The 13,688-nt window shown below is 51.4% G+C and overlaps 5 protein-coding genes across 5 annotated transcripts; 3 read left to right on the top strand and 2 right to left on the bottom strand.

Moving 5' to 3' along the window:
• Positions 1 to 578: 578 nt before the first annotated feature.
• On the bottom strand, positions 579 to 2,457 carry PFLUO_LOCUS9532 (uncharacterized protein; the record flags this gene model as incomplete). The annotated part of the gene is made up of 7 exons (XM_073787370.1): positions 579 to 815; positions 867 to 999; positions 1,060 to 1,071; positions 1,135 to 1,593; positions 1,646 to 1,905; positions 1,956 to 2,037; positions 2,090 to 2,457. The coding sequence occupies 7 exons, from the start codon at positions 2,455 to 2,457 to the stop codon at positions 579 to 581; spliced, it is 1,551 nt and encodes a 516-aa protein (XP_073643532.1).
• A 1,572-nt stretch (positions 2,458 to 4,029) lies between these two features.
• Positions 4,030 to 5,145, top strand: PFLUO_LOCUS9531 (uncharacterized protein; the record flags this gene model as incomplete). The annotated part of the gene is made up of 2 exons (XM_073787369.1): positions 4,030 to 4,397; positions 4,449 to 5,145. The coding sequence occupies 2 exons, from the start codon at positions 4,030 to 4,032 to the stop codon at positions 5,143 to 5,145; spliced, it is 1,065 nt and encodes a 354-aa protein (XP_073643531.1).
• A 1,181-nt stretch (positions 5,146 to 6,326) lies between these two features.
• On the top strand, positions 6,327 to 7,280 carry PFLUO_LOCUS9530 (uncharacterized protein; the record flags this gene model as incomplete). The annotated part of the gene is made up of 1 exon (XM_073787368.1): positions 6,327 to 7,280. One exon carries the CDS (start codon positions 6,327 to 6,329, stop codon positions 7,278 to 7,280), a length of 954 nt encoding a protein of 317 aa, XP_073643530.1.
• A 2,917-nt stretch (positions 7,281 to 10,197) lies between these two features.
• Positions 10,198 to 10,638, bottom strand: PFLUO_LOCUS9529 (60S ribosomal protein L30; the record flags this gene model as incomplete). The annotated part of the gene is made up of 3 exons (XM_073787367.1): positions 10,198 to 10,293; positions 10,349 to 10,543; positions 10,603 to 10,638. The coding sequence occupies 3 exons, from the start codon at positions 10,636 to 10,638 to the stop codon at positions 10,198 to 10,200; spliced, it is 327 nt and encodes a 108-aa protein (XP_073643529.1).
• A 751-nt stretch (positions 10,639 to 11,389) lies between these two features.
• PFLUO_LOCUS9528 (uncharacterized protein) lies at positions 11,390 to 13,361 on the top strand (the record flags this gene model as incomplete). The annotated part of the gene is made up of 2 exons (XM_073787365.1): positions 11,390 to 12,035; positions 12,088 to 13,361. 2 exons carry the CDS (start codon positions 11,390 to 11,392, stop codon positions 13,359 to 13,361), a joined length of 1,920 nt encoding a protein of 639 aa, XP_073643528.1.
• Between the last annotated feature and the right edge of the window lie 327 nt (positions 13,362 to 13,688).

Raw genomic sequence — 13,688 nt, 5'->3', positions numbered from 1 at the left:
CTTGGCTTTTCGCGTGCAAAGCCTTCTGCCGTTTCTAACAACGTACAAAGATGCTATATGGCCAAAATGCCAGTTGTAGATGCAACCATACTGCCCGAAAAGTAGTTCAAGATACACAGATGATGCCCTGAAACAAATTAAATTGTGTTATTGGCCCTAGTATGGCGTGAGCACTCCTGTGCTGTTCCGTTGGCCCAAGTCAAGCCCCGCACCCGACGGAGGCGTGGTTACGGATCTCGGTTAAACAGATCAAGTTGTCAATATCTGCTTCGGTTATATAGAATTGGAGAATCTCCAAGAGCATTAAAATTAATTTTGCGATATAGTTGCCCCATTCCCAGACACACCTGCAGAAATCTCTCGCCCTCAGATAATTTCCATTCCTCATAGGATGATTAGGCTCCGCCTAGACTTTCTTTTCGCAATACGCACAAGGCATCCATACCCAAAAGCATTCTTTTCGGTACTTAATTGACATAGTAATTACAACTATTACATCCTGACAGGAACCCCCAGTCTCAATTATGTCTTATGTATTCAGAGATCAATTTACCTGGCAAATGTCATCACTATGCCACTCATGCCATTGCTTCTTCAACATAGTTCGCTGCAGGCTTGCCCGCACTTAGTTCCTCCTTGGCCTGTTCAATATCGGCAGCAAATCTGCTTGGTTCGGTCCTAGCCTTGAAAGCCCAGATGCTTTGTTTCTCAAATATCTCATCAATTTCTTCCAGAGTTTTGCCGCGTGTTTCCTGGAAGAGCAGGAACACGTGGATGGATGCTGCAACACAGAAGGTGCCGAATACACAGTAGATCTATATAATAGACTTAGTCAATTATTCAAATGCTGACGGTTTAGTACTCACCTTCCACTGGATATTTTGGAATGCTGGAGGAGTGAAGAAGGTAAGAGCAAAGTTGCATGCCCAGTTGAAGAACGTGGCGAGGGATACCGCTTTGCTGCGAATGTATAATGGGATGATCTCCGGTGGATACGCCCTATTCCATGAATGTTAGCATTGCCTGAAATGAACCGGATTTTGACATCGTGTAACGCACCATCCCAAAGGCCTGCAGTATGTAACGTTAGCCCGTTGTTCCACAATTCAGGGAAGATGTAGGATCAAGACTCACCCCCAAGTCGGCGCGTAGCAAGCGATGAAGAGGTATGAACAAGCAATAATGGCCTTGGACGCCTTGCCGTTGGTGACTTTCCATGTCACCGTTGGGGAGCCAGAAAGACCCCCTGGAACAGCATGACCATAGGAGGCCATGAGGCCTGCCTGTGTAAATTGAAGAACAGCCATAGCTAAAGCACCTGCAATAAAAAGCCAGCGTCGAGGAAGTCGGTCAATGAATATCAGCGCAGGCAGAGTCATAAACACATTGATGACATATTGGATCGATGCGGACAGCAGGGCGGTGTTTCCCGTGAGACCGGCCATCTGGAAAATATAGACGATGTAGTACATCATGGCGTTAGTTCCGGTCATTTGAGACCAGATGTGAGTGAAGATTCCACAGTGGACTCGGATAATGTTGCGGGAATTGACCAATTCGAGCCAGGATGTGCTCTGGTATTGGCGTTCAAGTCTGCCACTAGATCAGCACGCTGCCATAAACATGCCCAGAGAACGGAGCTTACTCAATCTTCTCTCTGATTTCCTTGCTCTCCGCCACCACAATAGGATGAAGTGTATCTCCTTTGGTGTGAAGTCTTGCCAATACTTCAATAGCTTCCTCCCACCGATCTTGCGATGCGAGCCAACGGGGTGAGCGCGGCATCATAGGCAAGAGGCAAAGCAATATAATCGCGGGAATCATCTGCAGAGCCCATGGTAGGCGGAAGGATCCATAGCCGCTCATAAATGATGCCCCGTAGCTAATGAAGTACATGATCAGAATCTATTTCGATGTTAGCCCCGATCAATCAATTCTGCTCGTTCATCACATACACCCCATGTAATCATCCACTGCTGAAAAGATATGAGGCGACCACGCTGATGAGGAAGACTGATCTCTGCGATCAAAATTGGCCTAAAAATGTCAGCATTAGTTGTGCATGCGATAACCGAGCAAAGTCTCTTACCCTTGGCTAGTGAGCATTCCAACTGCAAATCCATTGATAACACGGGACACGATCAACATGGGTACGTTTTGAACGGCACACATTAGGGTCGAGCCGACAAGCCAAGTGATGCAAGCAATGAACATTGAATCGCGACGACCAAAACGATCGCTTGTCCACGATGATCCCAACGACCCAAGCAACGAGCCACCTGCCATACTGGCGGTGATGCCGCCCTGCAGAACAGAATCGGGCTTGTTGAAGTACTCCTTGTACTGGGGCGTGCCGATTATCGCAGACATGCTGGACACATCGAAGCCCTGAATTAGGCCGCCGATGGTCGCGAGCACGCTGATCAGGTAGACATTGCTGAGCCGGGGGAGTCCCATGGTGAAGACGGATACACGAGCTGCACGCAAATTACCTTCACATTGCGCGTCTGGGGCCCCGGATCTATGTACTTTTTAAGTACGCAGAAGCTCCACCTAGAGCTTGCAAGCTCCTCATTCTCGCGCCAATTGCAACATTATTTTGAGGCCGAGATCCGTATTCCGGTTGTCGCAAAGGAATCTGCACTGCCGAGAAGCGGGGTCCGCCGCTACTGTGGCAGAGATCTGACTCGGCCAGTAAGCGGCCAGTATACAGTGGGGGGAAATACCTCCTGAAAGTCCAAGCTCACACTCGTCCGTACAAAATTCCCGGATCTCGAGTCGATGGCTCCGACGTCTCAACATTGTTGGAAACACCCGTCGCAAGGCACCGCACCCCGCAATCGCGTATCGGGTTATAGTTGCTCTATCATGCTTTCCGCGTGTGGGGATGATAGACTAGGGGATGCGCAGCTATCGCGAAGCTCCAACATGCCTTCAGGATCGCGAAGATCACGATCAGGTTTGATGCTCACACGGGTTCCACCTTTTTATGTTCGAGGATTTGATGCTTTAGACAGGATGTGCACTTTGTAGGGCTCGCAAGGTCAAGTGTGATGAGAAATGGCCCACGTGTTTAAACTGCCAGCGCCTCAAATTAGACTGCCCTGGCCCACCTGGAACAGGCAACACAGAGCGGCGTCTCCATTCGGAACAGAGGCCCCCAAGACAAGATGGGGCATTTACACAGGCAGGCACACTCCGCCAGCGAGTGTCTAGGTCATGTCAGTCATGCCGATATGCAAAGGCTCGGTGCTGCGGAAGCCGGCCGAATTGTACGCGATGCTCCAAGAAGGGAGTCAATTGCATATACAGGCCTGAGGCAATTACTCGTCCGAAGACAACGCAGTCATCGACTCAACAGAACCAAACAGATATATCGCAATCGTCGCTGGAAGACGCCGCAAATGCGATTTCTTGGTATGCCACACCCCTCATATCAAGGGTCAAAGTTCTAGAGTTGCCTTGTGCTTTCCCGATACTTCATGTTTTGTTGGGATTTAAACTGACTTGTCCAGGATGCATGCTCCAGAACTTCCTGATAGAGATAAAATCATCACTCTTGTTGAAGAATACTTCGCCCATGTACATCCGCTGCGATGCTTCGGTTTTGTGCACAAACCTTCCTTCATGCAGCGCCTTGACGACGATTTAGATTTGTGTTGTAACGATGAATCACTTCTACATGTTATCTGTGCCTTGGGTGCAAAGTATGTGTCTACTTCCGGGAAGTTTTACTACACCGCTAATCGATCGTTAGATTCTTGGCCTTGGGCTATTCTTCTCGTCATGGTCTATCACCCGAGACTGTTCTAGAAGCGGGGAACCAGTGGGCGAAAAAGGCAAAAGCACGAATATTTGCTGACTTGGATGACTTATCGCTCGAGAAACTAATGGTACCGACTATTCCGTTGTCATTCTATGGCTTCCTCATTTTTAATCATATTACAGACTGCAATTCTCCTTTATGACCATGACTTGCGTATTGGAAGCTACGCGAGTGCATTCATGCTCAGTGGGATTACTTCCCGAATGTCTCAAGCACTGCAGCTGAGTCTTGAACATTCTGCCGATGTGCTTTGTCTTAAAGCAGAGTCATCATCGTCAGCAGTAATCAACGAAACCCGACGACGTCTTATGTGGAGCTGCTATGTGATGGATAGCTGGGTTGGCAGTGGTGTTAACCAACTCACTTTGCTGGAAGATCGAGATCTCAAACTCCAGCTCCCCTGTGACGGTCACAACTTCTCCTTGGGGATTCCCTGCATCACAGAAGTTTTGGATGAGGGGAAAGTTCTGGGGTTTGTGCCAAGGGATCACATTCCGCCACATCCAACCCAGAATATGGGAATTGAGGGTTACTTCATTCGCCTCGTCAGCTTGCGGAAGAAAGTCTTACGGTGAGTCAATCAAACTACGGCAGGTTTCATTGATTTCTGATCATATACCAGCTACGTGAAGCATCTGGACATTGCAAGGCCCCCTTGGTTAGCAGGCTCCGAGTTCTTGTTACTGTCAGCCGAATTCGACAACTGGCGATATTCCCTTCCGCAGAGCCTACAATGGCTCCCAGATGCCATCTATGCACGCAGAGAATCGTCGCAACTGGGTGCACTCACGCTTCTCTGGTGCACATACTACCAAACACTGGTTGATCTATATCGCATTGGGATGCCTGCCATCTTTCGCATTCGGAAGAACGTTGAGTTTCCGCCTGACCAGCAGGGCTTTCTCAAGTATTGCCGGAGGGTTTGTTATGAGAATGCCCGCGAAGTCTCTAATGTCATATCGGAGGCCTTGCGCCATGGTATCAAAGCTCTTGCTGATACTTGGTTATGCATCATCGCCCATGACAGCACCAAGGTCATGCTTTATTATATGAAGCATAATGAGATGGCCCAGGGAGAGGTGGGCGACACCAAAGCACTAATTCAGAGGAACCTTGATGGACTCATCCAAATGAGACCTATGGTGGCCACTGCCGAATATTGTGTATGTTTTTGTACCATTGGGTCTCTTTCTGCAGTGGCACGGGTGCTGATGAAATTTACAGTGCCTCTCGATGGTCAAAATGATGATTGCAGCTGGTATACAGCCTCACATATCACAAGGAGCGGCAAGCAATGGGAGCACTTCCGAGCCAGTTGACGAGATGTATGCACCGAAACCATTCTTCCAGTTCAACTTATTAACCTCGTACAACAGGCCCTCCATACCCGGATCGCCTGTCCAGGAGTCCCCTGAAAACGTTTTGAACCCCCTGGCAATTTATCGCATGGCACGAACTGCCTTGCACGAGAAAGATTCCGGAATCTCAACGTCCTTGTCACCCTCGACCCAAAGTGAACTTTCAACAGCGGTCTTGCAGCCAAGAGCCCAACCCCAGCACGCTTCAACAGAGTTCACCTCGAATGATCATCCCCAAGGCCACCAACAAGATCGCTCTGGTCAAGAAATGTACCAGCACGACCCACCTTCACATCTGTCAGTCGAGCAAATCCAGGGGTATGCTACTTCGCTACGACAAGAGGATCAATCTTCATCACTTGGAAATAATCCATCTCATTTTCCGCTCACGGGGTCAGGCGGCGCTTGGGATCCAGCGGACATGGCCGTTATGGATATGTTGAACGGTGGGATAACCCCATGGACAGCAGAATATCTCACAGATGGCCAGTCTGGCGGCGTGGATCCTTTCCTATTTCCCTTCTAGTATTGAGGGCATGGAATCTTTCGCCCGAAATATATGGCGCTTCCCGAGGCATGGGTTAGTTGCAGCAGCAACAATGTCTCCAGCTCGTTTAGGCAATACACGAATTCATCCTATCCACCAGGCAGTATTTCATAATTTCTCAACTACAATGTAAAGTGGAACTTGAAGATGAATTGAGTGGGCAAAATGTTGAGATATCGAGCGTACGAGGATGGGGAGTGTGCAAGTTCATGGTGGGGCTGGGGGAAGAGGGAACTGTATTCCAGATCGGGTAAGTCGTTGGTCCAGATGCAGATCCTGGGTCTGCCGCATCCGGTAATGACTTCATCACCTCCGCTTCTTCTACTATTCACCACTTGGAGTTCCTTTCAAATGCTCCTGCCGCGGCAGAAACATGAATAGGGTTGGTAATTCTGCCTACAACGCATTCTGCCACAGAGTTCCAGTTACATCCCAGATTCCTCAGGCATTCTTCGTCTCATCCACATCTTCGTCGGCATCTGTCGCCAAAAAACTACATCGACCACCCTCGGGCCGACCTGTCCTTCAGCACTACTCATTCCGACAGCCACATACACAGATACATTCTCTATTCTGTACATTCTCTGGAACAAGAATGAGCAGCCAGCGAGTTCCCATTGAACCGCAGCGCGTTGATGTGCCTCTCACGTGCTCGGCGACTTTCCTCGTGGTATCAGTAACGAGCAAGCCGGACGCCATCCAAACTGTGCAGTCTACGCTCGCTGGCCTAGACAGTCTCGCCAAGAATGTCTCGATTCGCGATCTCAGTGCCCAATTCGCATGCACGGTCGGAATTGGCAGTGAGATCTGGGACCAACTGACCAGGCGCCCTCGACCAGCGGAGCTACATCCATTCCGTGAGATCCAGGGCAAATCGCACACGGCAGTCTCGACACCCGGGGATCTACTATTCCACATCCGCGCTGAACGGCGAGATTTATGTTTTGAATTCGAGCGCCAGTTACTGGACCAGCTAGGCGACGCAGTGACTGTCGTCGACGAGACCGTGGGCTTCCGGTACTTTGATGTTCGTGATCTCCTCGGCTTCGTCGACGGCACAGCCAACCCCGTCGGGCCCGCGGTGCCGTCCTCTGTTCTCGTGGCGGAGGAAGACAGCTCCGTACAGGGGGGTAGCTACATTGTCGTACAAAAATATACACACGACCTACCAGGATGGAAGAACCTCTCGGCAGAGCAGCAAGAGAAAATCATCGGCCGCACCAAGCTGGAGAACATTGAGCTGGATGATGCCGAGGACGGACAGCAGCAGTCACACAAGACGCTGAACACGATCGAAGACGAGAATGGCGACGAGCAAGCTATCTTGCGCGATAATATGCCTTTCGGATCGCCAGGCCAGGGCGAGTTCGGTACATACTTCATCGGGTATACGCGACGTCTATGGGTGATTGAGAAGATGCTCGAGCGGATGTTCGTGGGGAATCCGCCCGGTTTGCATGATCGTATCCTGGACTTTTCGAAGCCGCTGACGGGGACAACATTTTTTGCACCGTCGGCTAGTTTTCTGGCGAGTCTTGAGTCGGACTAGGGTTGTGGTATTGGAAGGATGAAGACGTTCATGTGTAAACATTAATATTATCATGTCAGCAGAATGATCCAGAACAAGCATGGTGTTGCTGACCTCTTACGACTGGTGTCCCTTTTTGGTTTGGGTTTTATGGTGTGCTGCCGGCCAACCCATCGACTTCCGCGGCGTGACGGACGGTGCCCATGGTTCTCGATTCAAAACAGTGCACTCGGCTGGATTGGTCCTAGCTGATGCCACATTCCTGGTTTCCATGGCGGTGATTCTGGCACCGACATGGAAGTTTGTTTACCCTACATGACCCATGAGACGAGGAATGCCGGACAATAAGTCCGCCCTTAAATAAACGCAACAATCCACATGCCCCTGGCCCTCGATTACTCCCGATTCCCTTCAGTCTGCACAGTCAAAGCCACAGAGCACTCCATATCACCATGAAGCTCTCCATCTTCCTTCCGCTGGCAACATTCCTGTCCCTCACATTCGCTGAGGACATCAGCCCATGCGTCGTACGTGAACCCTTTTGAGCAGATTAGCAGACATGGAAAGAAGAAGGCTAACGCTCAGATTTTTTACAGGAGAGATGTCTGGACGAAGGTGCATTGGTCGCCGGCTGCACTTCAGTCATCGACTACAAGTGCACCTGCTCTAGCCCGGCTTTCCGGGATGCAGTGAAAGCCTGTCTGAAGTATGCGTGTACTTCAGACGATGCAGCGGGTATGTATTTCCTTCTGATCTTTTGAGCAATGCTCTTCCATATAAGAATTCCTACTAATTTTTTTTTTCTCTTTTCCAGAAGCGGGACAACTGCATGAGCAACGGTGTGGGACTGCAGTACCTTCTTCATAGGAGGATTCGACTCTTTTCTTCTATATTGTTGTGTGAAATATTGTATTCTCTTACAGAGGTTAATTTAAATTGAATAATATCGATCTTGGTGTAAAATGTTTCTCCTTACCTTGGGTGGTGATTTGATTTCAAAAGCGGTCGTCGATATATATATCGCTGCACCGGTTGCTCTTTTAATTACAGAAAAAACCCCAGAACATCCAACAAAGACCAGTTGTACATCCATGCCCTGCTATTTTGAGTTCGGAATGAAATTAACTCCGAATCGAGCAGTGTAGTAGAGAGCAACCTGCACATCCAAGTGGGCAGAGTTTACTTACTGAACACTCTTCCGGCACATTATATACACTCTTAAAACATTTGCATAGGGTAACGGTAACGATCAACCAGTCTACTTTTGCTACAAATCGAATGAACCTTCAAACTTCCCATCGTTGCAATGGCAAGGAACTGATATCAAGCTAGAGGGGGCACTAGAAAATGGAGGAAGACAATTTAAAAGAACATGATATTTTTCGCTCTTGACTATGAATCATATCTTGAATCCATCCATCATCCATCTAAGCCTGAGACAGGTTCTCGTAGGCCTCGGGGAAGCGGCGCATGTTCTGCTCGACCAGACCGTGGCCAGTCAGGAACTGGACGTAGGCACCATCCTGCTTGAGCTTGCCCTCCTGGCGGAGCTTGATGTACTCCTCGCGGCGGACGGGGGTGAAACCCCACTTCTTGGAGACGATGATCTTTTGGCGGCCGGGGAACTTGTACATCGAGCGACGGAGGGCCTCGATGGCGGTGGCGCGGTGGGCGTCACGGGTGCGGACGGACAGGATGATCTGGCCGATGTTCACACGGGCGACGGTACCCTGGGGCTTACCGAAGGCACCACGCATACCAGTCTGCAGACGATCGGCACCAGCGCACGACAACATCTTGTTGATACGGACGACGTGGAAGGGGTGCACACGGACGCGCAGGTGGAAACCTTCCTTACCGGCGATCTTGACGAGGTACCTATTGCGTTTGTTAGAAAGGGTTCGAACATCTGGCAGAGCGGGAGGTCACGTACTTGTTGGCGCAAATACGGGCAGCCTCGAGAGCCTCAGAGGACAGCTGCTCGTACTCGTTGGAGACCAGGTGAACGCAGTTGGGGAAGTCGTCAACGGAGGCCTTCTTGCGACCAAGATCGAAGATACGAATCTTAGGGTCGGGAACACCACGGTTGAACCGGGACTTGGGGTAGGGCTGGATTGGAGATTCAGTCAGTAATTGTTTCCATGCAAGGTCCACCAAAATCTTCCAGATCAAGTCTCGCCCAAACGACAAAACCTCGCAGTCGTGATGCACCAGGACTCGTCAGTCATAAACGCTGCCGGCCGATGGCACACCCACAACCGCCCTGTTTCGTCATCCGCACAAAACCGTCTCCAGTCCATCTTCCGAACGATGCGAAATTTTGGAACGCACCTTGTTCTTGCAGTAGCGGTAGCATCTCGCGGGACGGCGGGCCATTTTGAGTGCGGGAAATAGGTCGAATGCACTTCCTGCGAACGGTGGGTTGAAGGGAGATCGGCTGGTCGAGGACGAAGAGGAGAAAAGAAAAGGAATCACGTAATCAGTGGATTGATAATCCGTTTCGCTTATGTCGCTCAATACGGATTAGCGCGCCACCGTTTGCCGTGGCCAATCAGAGTGGAGACCAGTGGGAACAAAACCCTACGAGGAAAGCCCTAATCCTGGATTGAGCGAAGAGAGGACTCGTCTTATATAGGACCGTCTATCTACTGTCGCAGAATACTCATGATGACTTTTAGATACGAGGAGTTGCATCCGACCCGTAGATTTAGTCGGTGAGTCACTGAAGGATGCGACTACAGAGTCACCTACAGGCTGCGCCGCGTTGGATTATCAAGCACGCTTACACAACCAACTACGTCGAGACCGAGGGCTTGTTGAGTCAAGACCAAATAAATGGCTTTTGATTTTTGTCATCACTATCTCATCATATGCGCCGTGATCCCTACCGGTATCACCAACACATACTCCGATCCAGCATCCGTCCCCAGCAACGCGCTTAAACGGTACCAGTGAGGATGTCGGAGTCACCGGCATCCAGGATGGCCATGGTCGCGCAGCGGAAGAGCTTACCGCAGGCGGTACCCAGCTCGATCTGTTTGGTTTCGGTCAGCCATTGTCTGCCTTGTAAAAAGTCCCTCAGAACGTACGTTGTTGCCCGAGAAGTGGTGGACGGGGGTCTTGGCGAGCATGGCGTAGTACTCGAGCTCGCTCTTGCGGAGGGGAGGAGTGTTGGCCGCGATGATGACCAGCTTGGCTTTGCCCGAGCGCAGAGTCTTCATGGTCGACTTAGCACCCAGGGTGACCTTACCGGACTTCATCACCAGGGCGAGCCTGGAGTTGATCTAGAATTTTAATTAGACCCTGCAAGAAAGAAAAAAAAAATCGAAGCAATTGCACTCACGTTGTCGGAACCCTTCTTGCTCTTCTTGGGGGCCATCGTTGCGCTGTGAAGTTCGTCTAGGACTTCGGTTCGGTGGGAGTGGAATGAAAAGGATGCGCTCCGGCCGGTGTGGATGATGGTTGGAATCGACCGACAAGATTTGGTGAGAGTTGTGTGGGAGCCCGGAAAGCTGGGTTGTTCCGCTCCGTGAACAAGAGATCACATGACCGAGATGAAACGGTGGGCGCCTCAGGCCGGGACAATAGGGACCCTGAAACAAATCCATGATGATATTACATGATCTGTCCTCAGCCAGACGGTTCAAGGTCCTCATCCTCGTTTGCTAAGCTCTTCCCGAATCTTCAGCTCCTTTCTCGCTTTTTTCCGCCCGGTCGGAACTCTCCCTTCGCGCTTCGCCCCCCTTGGTTGTCGTGACGATACAGTATTTTTAGATACAGCAAGGGATTCCCGCATTCCTCGGCCAGAAAAACAATTCTCGCCTGCAACCAGCACACTTCCCTCAATTCCACGCTGGTCTCAGATGCCCTCCCGTCTTCGATGATTCTTTGGCTTTGATCAACCATGTGGCACGCATTCAATCTCTGACAGCTGCCACTATACATTCCTCATATACAAGACAGGAGTGTCCCTCTCCACACGGGGTGTCCACTTTTGACCGCTATTACTATTATCCCCCTTCCGCCGTTCTCTCCTGACGGCCGTCGAATCGGACTGGATTGACGGCAATTGTCACTGGGATCCTTTGTTTCTTCACGACCCTCCGTTGATTTATTATTCTCCTTGTACGATGTCAGCGACGCCTCGCAAGACTGGAGCCCCCGGCAGTTCCAACAAATCATCGGCCGCAGATCCGTCCTCGACCAACGGGTCCACCACACGAGGCCATGCTCGCTCGCCCAGTGCCACCCCCAACGGCCTCAACCGCACCCCCTCCTACAGAGGCTCAACTCCCGTTTCCGCGCGCGCCGCTGCGAGAAAACCCGGCCGATCGAATCTCAGCATGTCGAACGTCCCGCGAATGTCGAATGACCCCTCGGATGAGGAGGCGCGGGCCCAGAATGTCGCTCTGATTGACGAGCTCAGAGAGCAGTTACAGAAGGCAGAGACCGCGTCGGATCAGTACGAGAAACAACTTGGTGTTCTACAAATGCGCCTGGACGAGGCGATCAGCGAACAGGGGAAGCTGGAGGATCAGGCTCACGAACGGGACAGCCGGGTCGAGACGTTGAACAACGATATTAAGGATCAGGCCCGCCAGATTCGTGAGATGGAACAAAATCACGAGTCGGAGCGAAACGCGATGCTGCAAGAGAAGGAGCAGCAGGTGAGCCGAGAGGAAGAGATGCAGGCGACGATTCAGCGCCTGAAGGAGTCTATCTCGCAGAAGGACGGGCGCATGAACGTCGAGGGCGATCGCCAAATCTCCCGATCTTGTATGTGCCCTACTCACCGGTCCAGCTTATAGTCACTAACTTTGCGCTACAGCCAGTTTCCGCAATAGGGCTTCGCCGGACCTCGATGGACAGTTTGCTCCCTCGTCGCAGCTCGAGCGCAGTCCCTCTCGCAATAATTCAAACCTTCTTCTGCAAAAGGATAAATTGATTGAATCTTTGCGCCTGGAACTAGCCGAGTCTCAGATCAAACTCGTCGAGATGGAAAACAAAGGCGGGGGCCGACAGCAAGAATTAGAAAAGGACCTTCTGGAAGCTCGCATGGCTAATGCTCGCTTGATGGAGGACAACGAGAGCTATCAACTCCTCCTGAGCGAGAAGACTCTAACTGGAGACTTTACGAAAGGCGATTTCATGCGCGATGCCCATCCGGAGAGCAAAGATTCCACCGGTGGCATGGGCTCGTTGGCTGATGAGCTCGAGTCCGTGGACGAGGGCCCTGAGATCGACCCCAACCGCCGGGCAGAAATGGAGATCAAGGGTCTCAAAGACCAGAACAAGGCCTTGACGCTGTATATCGAGCGTATCATCAGCCGCTTGCTGCAGCATGACGGGTTTGAGTACATTCTGGACAAGAATGAGGATGAAGGGGCGGTTGGCGAGATCCACCGAAAGAGTGGTAGTGATAAGGAGCTTCCTCCGACTCCCCCAGAGAAGGACGAGGCCTCTGGTCCATCGCTGTTGCAGCGGGCCAAGTCGGTCGTCGCTGGCCCTCGCTCCACGCCACGATCACGCCCGTTCAGTCTGATGCCTCCTCCTAGCGTCAACCAACCCACCACGAACGAAAACCCCGATACGGCTCCCAGCATTCCCCTCCGCGGTTCGTCCGTCCGAGCTAGCCACCGCCGCGTCCGATCGGAGCAGGTCGACCCGAACGCCGCGTCCGTCGTTGGTCAAATGTATCGCGGGCGGCAGTCCACTGGGCCGACCAGCCCCACTGCCCTGGGTCCCGGTTCCCGGCAGAGCATGTTCACGGGAGCTTCTGGGTACATCTCCAGCACGAGCCGTGCGCCATCGATGTCCAGCCAGCCCGATCGGGCCGGCCACAACAGCTCGCCCAGCGTTGTCAGTGATATCGCCGCTGATACTGCTTCGACTGGCGCGACCTCCAGCCCGCCGCGTTCCAGCAGCGGGATGACCAATTACCCTGGTGCCGTGATGACGCAAAACAAACTGCGGCCTCTGCGGCTTGTGAGCGAAACAGCCAGGCTGGAGGAAGAGGAATCCGCACGCAAGAAGGCCAACCGGGGCAGCTGGATCCCGTGGTTCAATAAGCCGCCGAACCTGGAGGAGACACCGCCGTCGTAGGCGGTTGATGACCCAGATTTTCTCTCATGACTGTTTCCTTCTCGGGCTGGATGATCCGATGTGATCTTACATTTGTCTTTACCATACCCCCTTGTGATGCACATATAACGCGATCCATGCCTTTCTTGTAATGGGCGCCTCTGATGGTGGAGGCTGCCGAGTTATGTTTTATTGTTTTTAAATCGACATGCCATTCTCTATTGATATACCAGATTAGTTATTGAATAACATTCTCCCATTACTATCCATATATATATATACTTGTGTACGTTGTTTGAAATGGAATTCTTTCTCATACTCCGGGCTGTGGACTTGGCTGGGCAGTGT

This window comes from Penicillium psychrofluorescens, assembly GCF_964197705.1.
Source record: "Penicillium psychrofluorescens genome assembly, chromosome: 6".
Lineage (NCBI taxonomy): Eukaryota > Fungi > Ascomycota > Eurotiomycetes > Eurotiales > Aspergillaceae > Penicillium > Penicillium psychrofluorescens.
This window is presented reverse-complemented; position numbering and strand designations above follow the sequence as displayed.